Raw genomic sequence first — 16828 nt, 5'->3', positions numbered from 1 at the left:
CGGGTGGTTTTTTTTGTGAACCGGAAGAGTTGGGGAATGAGTTCCGGTTTGTTAATTTACATACAGAAAGACTTGCATAAAGTGTTCCGAAATTGATGCGCGTAGGGTTGCAGTTTTCAGATTTTTTTGACTTTTTGAGTAAATGATAAAAAATAAAATGGTAAAATAGTTAATAATTTTAGAGGATAAAATTGCTATTTTAAAAAAAATTGTAGAGATACAAAGGCAATTGTAGGAGTAGAAAGTAAGGCTATGTTTGAGAGTTTGGAGGGGAGGGGAGGGGAAGGTTTCCAAAAACAAAATTTTAAAAAAATGTAGAAAAATATTTGACATTTTGTGAAAAAATGAATTTGTTTAGAATGATAAAAGAGTTATTATCATTACAAAATTTTTAATTTTCAAAATAGTATAACAACCTAAAAGATATTTGGAAAATTTATGTAAGCCCTTCAAAACCCTCCAAAATCCTCCTTCAATACAATTTTTGAGTTCCCCCATTTTATGGGGTTTTTGGTGTTATGAGTAAACTCAAACCCTCCAAAACCCTCCTACCCAAAATCTTTTTATCCTTTTCACCCAATTCCTTCTATTTTTCAAAGCCCTCCCCTCCCTTCCCCTCCAAACTCCCAAACATAGCCTAAAATTTTCAATTGTCACCGAACACTCTACTACTCTATGCCTGGTTTGTTTCTCCACTTTTATCTTTTTATCTCAACCCATTTCATTTCAACCTCATAGTCACCGTTCCTCTTTTATTCCCGTCACCCAAACAAACCACATCATAACAAACAACACTCCCAATGGCATGCTCATCTACTACCTCTGCTTCTTCCCTCTTATCTCTAAACCCTAATTCATCACTCATCTCTCCCAAAAAACCTATTTCCACTCTCTCTATCCCTAATTCTCTCTCTAAACCCTTCTCACTCCCTTCACTCTCATCTTCTCGCCCATCTCTTCTTCAACACTCTTCTCGCCGCAATTCATTTCTCGTTAATGCCTCTGTAAGTTCTTCCCCCAATTTTCATTTCGAAATTTTCTGCATCGCTATAAACGTTACTGTTGTTACTTTCACTTTGTTTATTGCTGTGTGTCTGAATTCTGAACATTTGTATGTTAAGTAAATATCAATTGATAATTGAATTCATAGATTATAGATATGCTGGTTGTTTGAGTATACATTTGGGTATTTTTAAGCATGGAGTATTGCACATTTTGAAATATTTCTAGTACATGTGCGTTGTTGGGATTTTTTTCATTAATCACTGATCTAGGGTATGTTTGGGTCGGTGGTATGTGATGAAATGGAATAGAGTGGAGTTGTAACTAATCAGATTCCATTTGTTTGGATTGACTTTTTTTGGACTTGATGATAGCATGCTGAGTCTTGTTTGAAAGAATTATGAAAACAACTTATAACATATGTCTACGGGTTGTTTTTAGCTTATTTCCGCAAGCTCTCTAAGATAGCTTATGAAAACAACTTCTAGCTTATATGAAAATAGTTTGACTTTATTTTATCTTTTGTTATAAAAAAAGTTTGTACACGTAAATACTTACATGATAACCAAGTTGTTTATACAAACATGATCTTACTTTGAGCTAGAATCTTTTAAAACATTTGGGTATTTTGAACTATGAAGGACTAACACCACTGCACATATATGATAGAATTTAAGTTTCATTTATCCATCTATTATTCAAGGAGTTAAAAATATTCTAATTAAAATTAATGTCATTAATTCTTCATTAATATTGCTTCAAATTCAATACAATGTTCAAAAGAAGTATAAGGTAAGGTGTATTGAACAAAGAAAAACTTTTTTTTTGAAAATACTGTCCGAGATGTGTTGTATGTGTGTCGTACGGGTGGGTGTCAGACACCGATTCAGAGAGTATAGACCCAAAGAAAAAAACTATTTTTTAGGAACAATTGTTTTACTTTTCCGACACTTGTCTGACACGTGACGTACAAGTGTCGGACACTGCGACACGTTTACCTCTAGAGGTGTCCGTGCTTCATAGATTTTGAAGCGAGTATTGAAAATTGGTAGTTTCTTCAATATATCTAGTTCATTTGCTTTTTGAAATTTTCTTCTTCTTTAATCACTCAATCTTAGTCTGAGTTTATAGTCTTTAAATTTTTGGTTTGACCATCACAGAGTGGGCTTCCATTGGTTGGAAATGTAGCACCTGATTTTGAAGCAGAGGCTGTTTTCGATCAGGAGTTTATCAAGGTACGCTAAGTGAATATGAATACTGATTCTTAATGGCTTGAAATGTTTTATTTAATTTGTTATTATTTGGTAATTTTTGAGTAATTGCTTTTGGATTTTTCATGTTTTATTGGCTAAAGCATTGTCATTCCAGGTCAAACTCTCTGACTATATTGGGAAGAAGTATGTTATCCTATTTTTCTACCCATTGGACTTCACCTTTGTTTGTCCAACAGGTTGGTTAGTCAGGTTGATCTAGTTGTGCAATTAAATTTCTTCCCATAACTTACTAACAATAAGATCTGCTACTTGAATGCAGAAATCACTGCTTTCAGTGACCGGCATGCAGAGTTTGATGCAATAAATACCGAGATTTTGGGTGTTTCAGTTGACAGTGTGGTAAGTTGGTTTACACTGTTGCTTTTATTATTACTCTTGATACTGTTTAAGGATTTATCTAGGAGGGATAAACCGTAAGGTTTAAGGTTCATACATATCATGTTTTCATGTCTCTGAATACTTGCTGAATTGAATAAGAGTATTGTCAGAGAGAATTGTTTTATAAATAATGGAAAAGGGAAAAATATGAATAGATCTTTCATTGAAACATTAATAATTGAATATTTCATTTGTTGGTCGACATGTGTAATGTGATTCATAGTAGTTGTAAACTAATGCACACAGCCTTTAGAACACAAGGGTACTTTTACACGCCGAGTGCTAACTGATGCCCTTAAACAAGGCTTTTGTGTTGAGTTTCATGCATTTGTTTATTAATTAGTGATGCTATTGTTATTTTTTGTTGGTGTGTTTAGTTCTCGCATCTTGCATGGGTTCAATCAGATAGAAAGTCAGGTGGCCTTGGTGACTTGAAATATCCTCTGGTTTCTGATATCACCAAATCTATATCGGAGTCTTACGGTGTTCTCATTCCCGATCAGGTATATTCTGACATGAAAATAGTGTTATCTATGTATGGCTGAATTATAAATAAAGCAGCAATTGTATAGTTTTTCTATCGTATCATCTCGCTAAAGGAACGTAATAAGGGTATCCTCTCCCCTTTGTAGAATTTGTGAGTTATCTGCAATCCAATTGAATCAAGTTTTTATTTGGCTTTTTAAGGAATTGATCTAGGATTTTGCTTTCCTTTCCCATCACATATCCTTCATGCACATGTTTCAATATTCTCTGGAATGAAATTTACAATGCTTATCATTCCGTTATTCCGAACTTGTGTCATAATGTACCAAAAAACATCGAATGATGCAGGGAATTGCATTGAGAGGATTGTTCATTATCGACAAGGAAGGTGTTATTCAACATTCTACCATCAACAACTTGGGGATTGGTAGAAGTGTTGATGAGACAAAGAGAACACTCCAGGTGATTATACAACTAGTTAGGACCTCATGAAGATTAAACAATATTTCACCGAGTACAAAATTTCATTTCATTGTTCCTATGTTTTGCATTGGTCTTGCAGGCCCTGCAGTATGTACAAGAGAACCCAGATGAAGTTTGCCCTGCTGGATGGAAGCCTGGGGAGAAGTCCATGAAACCAGATCCCAAACTTAGCAAAGATTACTTTGCAGCGGTGTAATGTGTATACCAATTAAGAGTAGCCACACACATCTGTATCAATTTGAGTTGTAAAAGAGTATCATGTAATAGTATTTTGAACCACAAGATGGTAATAATTTTATGCCGGTGTATTGGATTTTGTATTGTACTATGTATTGATAAGTTGCATTTTCTTTTGATTATGGTGTCTGTATGATCATAATCGTGTGTTGGAGTTCCATGTAGCCTTTCAATCCCTTGCAAAATGGGCTAAAATTGGAAACTATTTTTTTAGTAAAATGAAATTTAGAAGCAAAATACTGACTGAAAATTAAGTTTGCAAGTATGAAAAAAAAGTTTGAACAATAACCAAAAGATCTCAACAAACGCAGTTTTTATGAATTCTTGAGCTCATTCAGCTTAACATGTAGTATCATTTATGTTTATCCTAGCAGTTCTACCAATAAGATAGACGTTGGAGCATAAATTGTGACCGAGTATCGTACAATTTTAGCTTTCTAGTAAATGAAAATAGATAGGAAAAGGAATTTTCTTTGTAAACCCTCTATGGGGAGAACCTCTAGCGAAAACTGAAAAATACCCTTACTTCGAAAATGCATTTCTGAAGTAATTTTTTTTCCAGAATTCGGAAATGTATCTCCGAAAACATCAAATGGGGTATTTTTGGAGATGCATTTTCGAAAACACTTTTTTCACATTTTTGGATGTTTTCGGAGATACATCTCTGAAATATGCAGAAATTGTTTTTTTTTGTTTTTCTAAACAACGTTTAGTCCCGTATTTTTAATTAAACGACAACGCTTGCAGTAAACAGTGCGCCCCCTCCTGCTCGGACTCGGTCGCCGCCACCAAGTGGTTCTCATACAGCTCTCTCAAGCTGGAGAACCGGATATTGGCCCTATTCGTCGTCCGACACTTAAAATCAGCCATGTGTGGGTCCATACCCAGATAGTCGACCATCCACTCGATCGCCTCGATCCTCTGTATCCAGGAATGGTGCAGCAGTCTCCCTCTAATCGGCAGGTGGAGCAGACAATGAACATCGTGCAAGGTGATCGTCAACTCCCCAACCGGTAAGTGGAAAGAAGACGTCTCCCTATGCCACCGCTCCACGAAAGCCCCCTGCATGCCGTGGCTGATATTGGTATATCCGATCATGCACAACCCACCGAGTCCGGAAGCAGTCACCACATCATCCTCAAGAAAATAAAAAAAAACATTTCTGGGTAAATTTCGGAAGTGCACTTCCGAAACCCCCTGGGACACCATTTTTGCAGAACTTGAAATCCTTGCCCTAATGCATCAAAATCAAATTTTTACTAATTTCTAACACCCCTAACATATCCAGTGACATATAATAACTTAAATGTACTACATTATACTAATTTCTAACACCCCTAATATCAATTTCAATCATAAATTGAAAGTTTTGAAAACTTACAGATTTGTGGTGTTGTTGGAGGTGCTTAAGAAGTGGTCTATGAGCCTTTGGATAGCAAATTGATGGTCTTTGAAGTAGCCTTTGGTGCTTCTGCAAATGCTTGAGTAGTAATTTGAAGGTTTGAAATATTTAGGGTAAAATGGAAATGGAGGGAGGTTGTTTTGTTTAAACAGCTAAACGCACTTTTTTTCAAAAATGCATCTCCGAAATGTTGTTTTCGGAGATGTATTTCCGAAATATTTTTTTTAAGTGAAAAAAGAGTTTTCGGTGATGTATTTCTGAAAACACCATTTTTTAAACTTCGGAGATGCATTTCCAAAATAAATGGGCATTCTGCAAAATTCGCCGCGGATGACCAAGAAGAGAAGGGAGTCTTTAAAGAAATTCTCTAGGAAAATTCTTAATTCACATCTCACATATCTATTCTAGAGGCCTACTAAATCATTACTATTATCATGCAATGTAAAAAGCATAGTAATGTAAAAAGGAGTTTCTTTTTAAACCCCTTAATCCTTTTAGGGGTCTTTAGCGAAATTTCTTGTTACCCTTAAAATTTGGAGATGCATCTCAAGCACCATATTTCGTCTTTTTGAGGTACTTTTGGAGATGTATTTTCAAATTTATCAAATTCACTTTATTTTATTTTATTTTTTTGTGAAAAATGGTGTTTTCGGAGATACATTTTTGAAATATCCTAATATTTAATTTAGAAATTTTTTGGAGATGCATTTCCGAAGTTACCATTATTTATTAAAAAGATTAAAATTAAGGTATATCAATTATATTAATTATATAATTAATTGTATTAATCAAAATATATAATTAAATATATATTATTTTAATTCAATAGTTTTTTTTTTTAAAATTCAAATACAATATTTATAGAGAAAATGGGTGATGCACTGACAGTGTAAAATAATTTTACACTGTCAACCAATCACACCCATGCATCCAATTACACCACACTTTTATTTTGAAATTTTTTTAATGACATGACAGATTGCTTGTTTTCTATTGGATGACAGTGTAAAACTATTTTACACTGTCAGTGCATATCCATTAAACCCATATTTATATTATTAATTGAATAATTAATTATTATAAATTTTAATATTTTTTTATTAGTTCGTTAAAATAATCTCAGATACAGACATTACAAACTTTTTTTAATAGATGAATTTGAATGCAAACATACCAATATAGACGATTATTATAATTTTAATTTTTTTTTATTATAGTCAATATTAAATTTAAATTCAAGGTGATTTAATTATATAATTATATACATTAGTGGATAATTAAATTATATAATTATATAATTAAATACAAGGGAATATTAAAATATAAGAAAATTAAAGAATATTTACATAATTTATAATTTATAATATTAATTATTCAATTAATAACATAACATTGTATTTGAATATTTTTTAAAAAAACTATTGAATTAAAATGATATATATTTATACATCTTGATTAATACAATAAATATAATTGATGTATTTATTTAAATAAATATTGAGTTATTTCAGAAATGTGAAAAATACTAGGTTCAAATATTAGTATATTTTAAATATTAGAATATTTCAAAAATACATATTCGAAAACACTTTAATTTAAGTTCGAAAATACACCTCAAGAATATTTTCGAGTTTTTAGGATTTTTCCCCACTCCTACCAGGTGCAAAAATAAATTTTTAATGTATAAACCGTATGTATATATAAAGAGATGTTCTTATTCCCTATTCTATAAACTTGCAAGTCTAAACTTTCAATACACCTAAAATATTTGAAAATTTCTTTAGCCACCTCCCTATGGGGGTCACCCCCAGCGGAAATTCCAAAATACCCCTGCTTCGGAAATGAACTTTCGAAGCTTTGATTTTTTTAAAAAAATTTCCACAATTCGGAAGTGCATCTCCGAAAACACCTCATGGGGGGTGTGTTCGGAGATGAACTTCCGAAAACACCTCATGGGGGGTGTCTTCGGAAATGAACTTCCGAATTATGCAGAAACTGTGTTTTTTTTATGTTTTATCTTAACAGTCTCGCATTTTAATTAAACGCAAACGCCAAATAAAATAAGCAACAGATAAACTGAAAATACTAATATGATAAATCAAATCCAAATAATATATACAAGCCGAAAATAATAATAATATTGTGCGAAAGATACAATCCGAAATCAAAAAATAAATAAACCCGACCACTACTGGGTGTGCCTAACCCTCTCACCTTGGGCCCTCCTCTGCCGCCTGTACCCCGCCGCACGGCCCGCATCAGTGACGATCATCTCCATCACAGCCACAGCCTCTGGACCGCCCAGCTGAACGACACCTCGATCCAACGCGTCCCGCCCAAGCATCTCTATACGCTGGCAGATCGGCATGAGATCAATGGCGTGGTCATCCTCGGCCTGCTGGTTCTCCAGGATCTCCTCGTGTGCTGGCCTAGGAGCGTCGGGAACGTCGGGTCTCAGCAGAGGATGTGACACCCGATAGAACCATGTGACGTATCCCTCCTCATTGTGCCAGTCCTGTGTGACCCGAGTGAGACGGTACTCCTGCGGTACCACATGATGCTGCCAGTCCTCCCATATGGCAGTGAGCTGCACTCAGGTCACTGTGTCGGGAGCAGCCTCAAAGGGTGACCTGGGTATCCGCTGCACGAATCCAAACTGACGCATGCACCGCTCAGGGAGATACCGGATCATGATGGTAGTCCCGCATGCCAGCCAGCCTGAATATAGAGCAATGCCGTCAAAGGGGACAATCTGAGCGTAGTCGCTGAACGACCTCTAGGTGACGTCGTCGTGCATCGTGCGGTCCAGGTATCCACGGTATGGCCCCATCGCATCGTTCCCCCTCTGGAGAACGTATCTGGCGGCCCTGGGCATGGCGTCCACGTACACAGGATCGATGTGAAAGCCGTGGATGCGGGAGAAGTAGGAGATGATCCAGCTCTGAAACAGAAACACGATAATGTATTAAAAATAAATACGAAACATAAATAAATAAATAAATACGATAATGTATTAAAATAAAACGTACCGTAAGTAGTGTGCAGGATCCGACCAACTGCCTCGTCCTCCAGTTGGAGGCCTCATTCAGCTTCTGGTAGAGGTATGCCAGAGTAGCTGCCCCCTAGTTCCACTGTTGAACGGTATCCAGGTCCATGAAGTAGCGGAGGTAGATCACGTCGACGTACCTTGCACTCTTGTCCACAAAGCATGCAACGCCTACCACATGCATGTACCAGCACCGGAGAGCGCAGCCGCGGTGATACTGTGTGAATAGCTCGTCACCCTCCTGCTCGGCATCGGCCGCCGCGTCCAGGTGGTGCTCAAAATAAGCGCTCAGTGTGGTGAACCGGATATGAGGCCCAGATGTCGTGACACACTCAAAGTGAGCAACCTCGTGCTCCATGCCCAAATAGAGCGTCATCCACTCAATGGCCTCGACCCTCTGGATCCGAGAGTGGTGCAACAGCGGCCCCCTAATCGGCAGGTGGAGAAGACACTGCACGTCATGCAAGGTGATCGTCATCTCCCCAACCGGCAAGTGGAAAGAGGACGTCTCCTTGTGCCAGCGCTCCACAAATGCCCCCTGCATGCCGGTGCTGATGGTGGTGTACCCCGTCATGCAGAGCCCGCTAAGTCCTGAACCTCGCACATGGTCGTTAAACCACTCAGCTGCTGGTTTAAACAGACTGAAAATCTTCCGGGCGTGGTTCACCATTTTCAACGGCTCTCTCTCCTGTTACAAAAAAAAACAAATAAGCGACAAATAAACGGTTAAATTATAAAAAATGGTGACAAATAAACGGTTAATTTATAAAAAATACCTCTCCCTCCCAGATACGCCGAGCGACGTGATCGTGGTAGTGAATCAGCATGGAAGTGTCAATGGGCCCTCCTGGATAGCTGTCCTCCTGCTCATCCTCCTCCCCGGCTAGGGGGTCAACATCCGGTACCCCCTCCGGCTCGTGGTAGGGCACTGCCGCCACCTCCTCCTCATCCTCCTCCTCCTCCTCCTCCTCTCGATGGCGGGAAGAAGATACCCGAGCCAGCCGACTCCTAGATCCTGAAGCAGATGTACCCTCTACCTCGCCCACGGGAACTCGCACACATCGTCCCCGGCCCTGCCCCCGTCCCTGTGTCGACGCCAGCTGCGCCGCCGCCCGCTCGCGTCTAGCCGACGCAGTCTGGGTCTCCCTACCCTGTCTGATGCGTGCTGGTTGGTTGCCTGACATGTTCCTGTAAACAATCGAAATCGATTAATATGCGAGACAAATGAAAAAACAAAAAAAAATGCACTTCTGATACAGTTCGGAAGTTCATTTCCGAAAACTGGGATGGAGGTGTTTTCGGAAATAAACTTCCGAAACACCCCTGCGCAGAACTTCTCTGCAACCTCCAATGGCAGACCCCAAAAACCTAAACCAAAACTATTTTTATGCCTACTAAACATCCTAATATCAGTACTAACCTATCTTAATTTGATTTTTTCAGTTTCTAAACACCCTAATAGAGTTTATTCAAATGGATCTAAAACTTGAAAAAATAATGATAAACTTACCAATTAGTGTTTGATGATGAGTTTGGTTGAGTTTGGAAGAAGAGTTTGGCTACTTCACACTTGCTTTTGCAGAATTTTTGCAGAGAGTTTGAGTTTGGAAGAAGATTAGGGTAAATGATTAGGGGGAGGGGGCTGTTTTGCTTAATCTGCAAAACGCGCAGTATTTCGGAAATGAACTTCCGAAATGCTGTTTTCGGAAATGAACTTTCGAAATAAGACAATTTTTTCAAAAAAAAAAGGCGCTTTCGAAGATGCATCTCCGAAAACACCTTTTTCTTGCATTTCGGAAATGCATTTCCGAAGTTAAGGGTAGTTTGGGTTTTTCACCAGAGGTGACCAAGAAGACATGGGGTTGATAAAGAAATTTTCAAATATTTTAGCAATATCTTGTTTTTCAGAAAAAGATGGTAATTTGTTTTTAATCAACTGTAATTTGTTTATAATAATCAAATAGTATATCTAATATGTTTAATTTTACGATTACAATGAATTTGTTATTTACATAAAAAGAAATGTTATAATGACACTCAAAATTACATATACACAGTATAAACCTAGAACTAGCAATGTTGATAAGAGAAATGCTATTAACACATTCTTATATTCGATCAATTTGTAAGGCAAGTTATCATTATTTATAAGCTCTTTTTAAGTATATTTTCTTTATCAACATGATTGTATCTCTATAGTTGGTATTCAGCTTCTAAGTTCCCCAACTAAAATAAAAGCAACGGTTTAGTAAGAATTAGAGACAATTTCAAGATTAACAATATTATAAAAAAGAATAAATCACAAAATGGAATCTCTGTATATCTGTGCTATCTTTATTAGATACAACACAATTTTAGGCACTACTTTAGCCATTGGTCAAACTCACCCAAATCATGAAGTATGAATCATATCATGTTACATAAGTTAAACTATCATTGTCCCCATTATTTTGCTTAGAGTATCGCAGCCTGCAGATTTCATAAAATAAAATCCAGTTAAACATTTTTTCTCTCTAAAAATAAAGTGGTTGAATAAATAAAATATATGTCATACCCTCACTTTTTCTTATTATATAGTATGCTAATAAAACTGCATCAAGCATGTTCACATGTTAGTTGATTTCATTGTGAATATCTTTTAAATAGTGATAGGATATCTCATATCTAATTATCTATGTTCAATATTTTATTAAGTTATTATTATATATCATCTTGGCAGTTCCACTTGAAAATATTTTCGTGTCTAGAAATTCTTAAACAATGTTGCACATTACAAAATAGGTTCTTCTAAGGTAGTTACAATTGTTGGTTGAATGGAATACGCAAGAGACCATGTTAAACATAGGATTTTTTGTTGTTGAATAGGAAACATGACCATATGAATTGAGAAAATAACTTGGATAACATTTTAACTGCCAATTTTTTTTTATAAGACTTCAAATTCGCTGCACCGTATTTTAATCTCATAAATTCTTAGGGCTAACTATAGAAACATAATTGACAATATTCTATAATAATATAATTTTTGTTTTACGTATTTAATACATGAATTTAATTAAAATATATAGAATCTTTTTACATCGTTAGCATATCATAAAGTTAGAAGTTTATAGATGTTTGACTTTTATTATTATTTTTTTATATTTGGAGTACTCTCTTTGTGCAATTGTAGAGATTAATCTTTTAAGTCGTATAAGACAATATAGGTGACTAAGGAGATTTAACACTGTTTTATGTTCATGACATAGATTAAACCCATGCTCTAGTTAAACTGAAAGAACCTCCGACATCTCATCCAAGTGCACTTGAATAGTTTGACTTTTATTTTAACCATTTATAAATATAAACAGATGATTTGACAGTGTAATTTTTTTACACAGATAGTATATAATAATTAACCTCTTAGTACATACTTAATAATATATATATATATATATATATATATATATATATATATATATATATATATATATATATATATATATATATATATATATATATATATATATATATATATATATATATATATATCTTCAAGAAAATGAGTGTAGGGCGGGACGACCCGTGGTCAGTGCAATTTTTAAGTCTAAAATTGTAAATTTTTATGCTAATGCCTGTCTGCAAAAAATGGGGTGGAGCAGAACAAAGATATTAGAGGGTGCAGATCTAAAATCTTAGTGTATTCCACAAAAAAGTGCTGGCAAAATGGACATGTTCGATAGACCGGACCCGTTTTACCACCCCTACTTGTACGTCTAACATACTTTTATGGTTTTATCTTTATTAAAATAAAATTTTGGTAAAAAAAATTAGGTTTTCTGATTATGGATGGGCACCACCTCCCCTCTTGTAGGGTTCTCTTCTCCGACAACGCTACTTTCCTCCTCTGATTTGGAGGATGTCCTCTCCTTAGTGGAGCTTTCTCCTCTATTGTGGGTTTTTCTCCTTTCCGTCCGATTTCCTTTGAATCAACCATTTTCATTGGATCTTTGCCTTATTCTACACCTCCAACCTCCATCATGGTTTCACTTCTTTCCGCTAAGAATCTCATTATTCTTGCAACTCAACAACCATCTTCACCAACAATGGGCTAAAAGGTAACATATATGAAAAACGTCCTCCTCTAAAGCCTCCACCACCAGAAGATCTGGAATCTCTCAGATATTGTGTTGTCACTTTGTTTTTTTGTTTTGTTTCAGGTGTGTGTTTTATTTTTATGTTCAGCTTATTTTAAGTTTGTTCTCAAGGTGATTGATGAAATACCTCAAAGATGTTTGGATGAAGGAAAAGTGTTGATGAGTGAGAATCTGATAATGACTGTTGTAAATAAGATTTCTCTTTTCCACTCAACAAACGATTCATTCTCAGATGATTTTATTTAATCTCGAGAATCTGTATAATTGAACTGTGCAATCAAAAGCTAAAGAAATAATTTGTAACTTGATAAATTTAAAGATTGTGGTTCTTACACTCAGTTCTCATTTGTGGAAGAAATTTACTTGATTGCTTAGATTAAAAAATTGAATTAGTAATACTCTGTTGATTTTCAACTTCTCTATGTTTTTAGAATGTGGATGAGAAATGTCCTTAGGAGAATGCCTTTTACTATACTTGTATTTCATCTAATTAGTAAGAGACCCGTGCTCCCGCACGGGTAATTTAATTATGATAGTGCGTAAATAATTAAAAAAATGTAGTAATTTAAAAATTTTAAATAATAATTATGAAATAAAAAAATAACAAAAAAATATGTGTTAATGTGATAACACATGAATGAGTCTTAATGTCATAACATTTAGATAATATCAAATACAAATGCAAAATTTTAGATATAAATGCAAAATTTGAAATGATCATACACAAAAGAAAAAAAAATATAATTGTGACATGGAGAAAAAAATTAATATTTAAAAATAAAGATTTTGTATCTTAAATTAAAATAATAGTAGATTAAACTAAAATAAATATTGTCTTGTTAGTGGCCCATGAAATAAATACAGTTTTAATATTATTAAAATTAAAAAATACATTACACTATCATGTAAGTGAAGAAGACAATATTAGCATTGGACCAGCCCGTGGAAGACAAGATTAGCATTTTTAAATTCATGCATTGTATTGTAATGACATGATTATAGTTCAAAACATGTCATTAGAGGTAATTTCTTATGTACAATGAAGATACTGATCTTGTTGGAGAATTGATTTTGTTAACTGCAACAAAATTACTCAATTAGTTCTATTTTATATTTCATTGAAACTAAAGGACTTGTTTTATTATTATTATTATTATTATTATTATTATTATTATTATTATTATTATTATTATTATTATTATTATTATTATTATTATTATTATTATTATTTGTTTTAAACACTGACTTAACAAAAAGTCAAATAAAGTAAGAGCAAAAATCATATAATAGGCATAATGGCATGTATTACGTCCATTTATTTATCTATTTAAAAGCAAATGGTTCATAATACTTTTTGTTAAATTCATCATTACATTAGTCCTAATTTACTTCAAATACTCTATTGCTCATAAGGCTGAACTACAATGAATGTATTCCATTAGAAAATAACTAACTTAGTCTTGTAAAGAGATTTTTTGTTTAAACCATTTAGGCTATTTGTGGTGATGCAAAAAATATACTGCCATGAAACCAAAAAACACAGGCTGGTGAATAAGTTAAATCTATAAACCGGCTATGAAAATGGAAAAAGTAATAATATTTTATGTAACACACTGACATTACACAAAATAGGGTGGGAAAAAGTAGATGTATTGTTTTCCTTTGGTCTAAATTGTTCTTCATAAAGCAAGTGCAGGTTGTCTAGAGATTTCAATATCTCCTTTGCATTTAATGTTGAAGTGACCTTATACTCAAGTTATTTCCAAATAGCTGGACTAAGTCAAATCTTTTTTCTGACATGTATGTAGGAAAAAAAATAATGCATACATTAGGTTCCCAATGAAGGTTATATTGGCCATATATTCGAATAAACTAATGGCTTAGGTAAGAAAAAGTACAACATGCTTGACGGATTATTTTTAAGTTCTTGGAAGGATACATAGTTACCTATAAATAACAATCATGAAATTAGTATATTACGATGCTGCAGGCTGAAAGTTAATTTTCCTGAACCATAAAAAACATATACTATTCTAAAATTCAATGAATAGTATATGAAATTAACACCCATGCGTCCACACGGGTAAAATCAAATCTTAAAACGAATAGTGTATTACACATAAAAAATGATGTTTAAAAATTCAAATTAGGAATTTTAAAATAAGATTAACAAAACATAATATAGATGCAATAGAACTATATATAGCAACATGATAAATTTAATATGTCTAATAACTATAAATATTTACAAATATGATTAATAACTACAAATATTTACAAATATCACTTATAATTATAAATATTCAAAATATTTTGTTGTTTAAATAAAAAAGGTATTGTGGTGATAGTGTCCCGTAAAATTAGTGAGTTTATGCTAATTATAAATATTTATAATATTTTGTTGATTAAAATAAAAAATGTATTGTGTTGATAGTGTCCCGTGAAAACTTTTTTGATGAATAGTTTTCAATTTTATTTGGTATATAATTTATTTAAATGCAATTACAAAATATGAAATATTAAAATTTTCATACATTTCATTTTTGCATGGATCTAACTAATTGTGTCCCGTGCATCCGCACAGGTATAATCATTTAAATAACTTTTTTATTATTTATTATTGATAATTCTAGATAATCAATATATATCTATACGTAATTATCATGTCAAAAATAATAATTTATTATCAACTATAATTCTAATTGTAAGCATATCAGGAATGACATCTTTATCTAGCATAATTGAAAAGATATGTTTGATAATTGACACTGTATTTTTCTAGTAACAGTTTTGTTCAAAAATCAAAATGATCTCACAAACTAAAACACAAATGACAAGTATATTTTTAATTTTCTGATTTAGTTTATTTTTAATTTTCTAATTTATCTGTTGTGAAAAACGATACCAATAACAAAGTATAATAGGGAATTAGAGAGGATAATAAGAACACAAGAATTGGTTATAACTGCTATTCTTTCACTTTCTCTTAGAACAAGATTACAAGTTTACAAGAATAACAAATAACCTCTCTCACCCTAAATTAGGATTTGCAGCTTAGCAATGATGAGAGACTAGTATGCTATTTATAATAAAACCTAACATACTAACTAATGGGCTTTTTCAGCAAGGCCCATTACATAAGCCAACTTAATACACAAGCTAACTTAACAAATTAGGGTTTAAACACTAAAACCTAATTTAACATGCTAACAACTCTAGCATCTTCGACATCTGCATGCTAGACCCATCTTCGACTACAGCATGCACACTTCGACACCAGCATGTGAACAATCCTTCGACTTCATGCTTAACTCTGTCGAACTGTCGAACCAAGAAGCTACTCTTCGACAATACTAGAGTTCGATCCAATATCTCACAAATCTCCACCTTGGACCTAACTCTACAACGTCAAGGAACAAACTAGCTTTCTTCATGCAGCTTTATCAACTGCATACAGTGGAAAAACTTGCAACTCGGCAATGTCTTGGTGATCATATCAGCAGCATTGTCTTCAGTCGAAACCTTCAGCACTTGGACTTCTCCACGCTCGATTACTCCTCTGACGAAATGCAGCCTCACATCAATGTGCTTAGTTCGCTCATGATAGGCAGAATTCTTCGACAGGTGTATTGCACTTTGACTATCACATTTAACAGTGATACCTCGACCTTGAAGTTTCAGCTCCTTCGCAAAACCTTCAAGCCACAATGCTTCTTTCACAGCTTCAGTTAGGGCAATATACTCCGCTTCAGTGGTTGATAGAGCAACAACCTTCTGAAGTGTTGCTTTCCAACTAATTGCAGTGCCAAACATAGTGAAAACATATCCAGAAATAGATTTTCTGGAATCCATACACCCTGCATAATCAGAGTCGACATATCCTTCTATTATTGTTTTACTATCTTCACCCAAGGCTCCACCATAAATTAGGACTCTATTCAGAGACCCATTTATGTACCTTAAAATCCACTTCAATGCTTGCCAGTGAGCCTTTCCAGGATTCGCCATGTACCTGCTTACAAGACTTACTGCGTAAGCTATGTCGGGCCTAGTACAGACCATAGCATACATCAAAGAACCGACTATATTAGCATATGGGATGCTATTCATATAGGCTCTTTCGACATCAGTACTGGGACACTGATCAATACTCAGCTTGAATTGAGGGTTTGTTGGAGTCACAACTGGCTTCGAATTCGACATACCAAACTTTTCAAGAATCTTCCGTAGATATGCCTCTTGAGATAGACATAACTTCGACTTCTTTCTATCTCTTCGAATGTCAATTCCAAGAATCCTGGAAGCAGCTCCCAGATCCTTCATATCGAACTCCTTATTGAGTTCAGCCTTCACCCTCATCACATCTTTAACATTGTTGCTTGCT

General features: G+C 34.4%; 1 protein-coding gene across 1 annotated transcript; it reads left to right on the top strand.

Moving 5' to 3' along the window:
- Window positions 1–702: 702 nt before the first annotated feature.
- LOC131636342 (2-Cys peroxiredoxin BAS1, chloroplastic-like) lies at window positions 703–3982 on the top strand. Its single transcript, XM_058906959.1, has 7 exons — window positions 703–1004; window positions 2163–2237; window positions 2371–2452; window positions 2536–2615; window positions 3032–3157; window positions 3489–3602; window positions 3703–3982. Exons 1-7 carry the CDS (start codon window positions 801–803, stop codon window positions 3817–3819), a joined length of 798 nt encoding a protein of 265 aa, XP_058762942.1. The 5' UTR covers window positions 703–800; the 3' UTR covers window positions 3820–3982.
- Window positions 3983–16828: the final 12846 nt, after the last annotated feature.

The sequence above is a fragment of the Vicia villosa genome, unplaced genomic scaffold, assembly GCF_029867415.1.
Source record: "Vicia villosa cultivar HV-30 ecotype Madison, WI unplaced genomic scaffold, Vvil1.0 ctg.001699F_1_1, whole genome shotgun sequence".
Lineage (NCBI taxonomy): Eukaryota > Viridiplantae > Streptophyta > Magnoliopsida > Fabales > Fabaceae > Vicia > Vicia villosa.
This window is presented reverse-complemented; position numbering and strand designations above follow the sequence as displayed.

What these genes read in the sequence shown, in the direction of transcription:
- LOC131636342 (XM_058906959.1), top strand. Translation starts at nt 801, where the DNA reads ATGGCATGCTCATCTACTACCTCTGCTTCTTCCCTCTTATCTCTAAAC. An exon ending in GTGTTTCAGTTGACAGTGTG is followed by an intron (nt 2,616 to 3,031) that starts GTAAGTTGGTTT and finishes TGGTGTGTTTAG; the next exon opens with TTCTCGCATCTTGCATGGGT. An exon ending in GTGTTCTCATTCCCGATCAG is followed by an intron (nt 3,158 to 3,488) that starts GTATATTCTGAC and finishes CGAATGATGCAG; the next exon opens with GGAATTGCATTGAGAGGATT.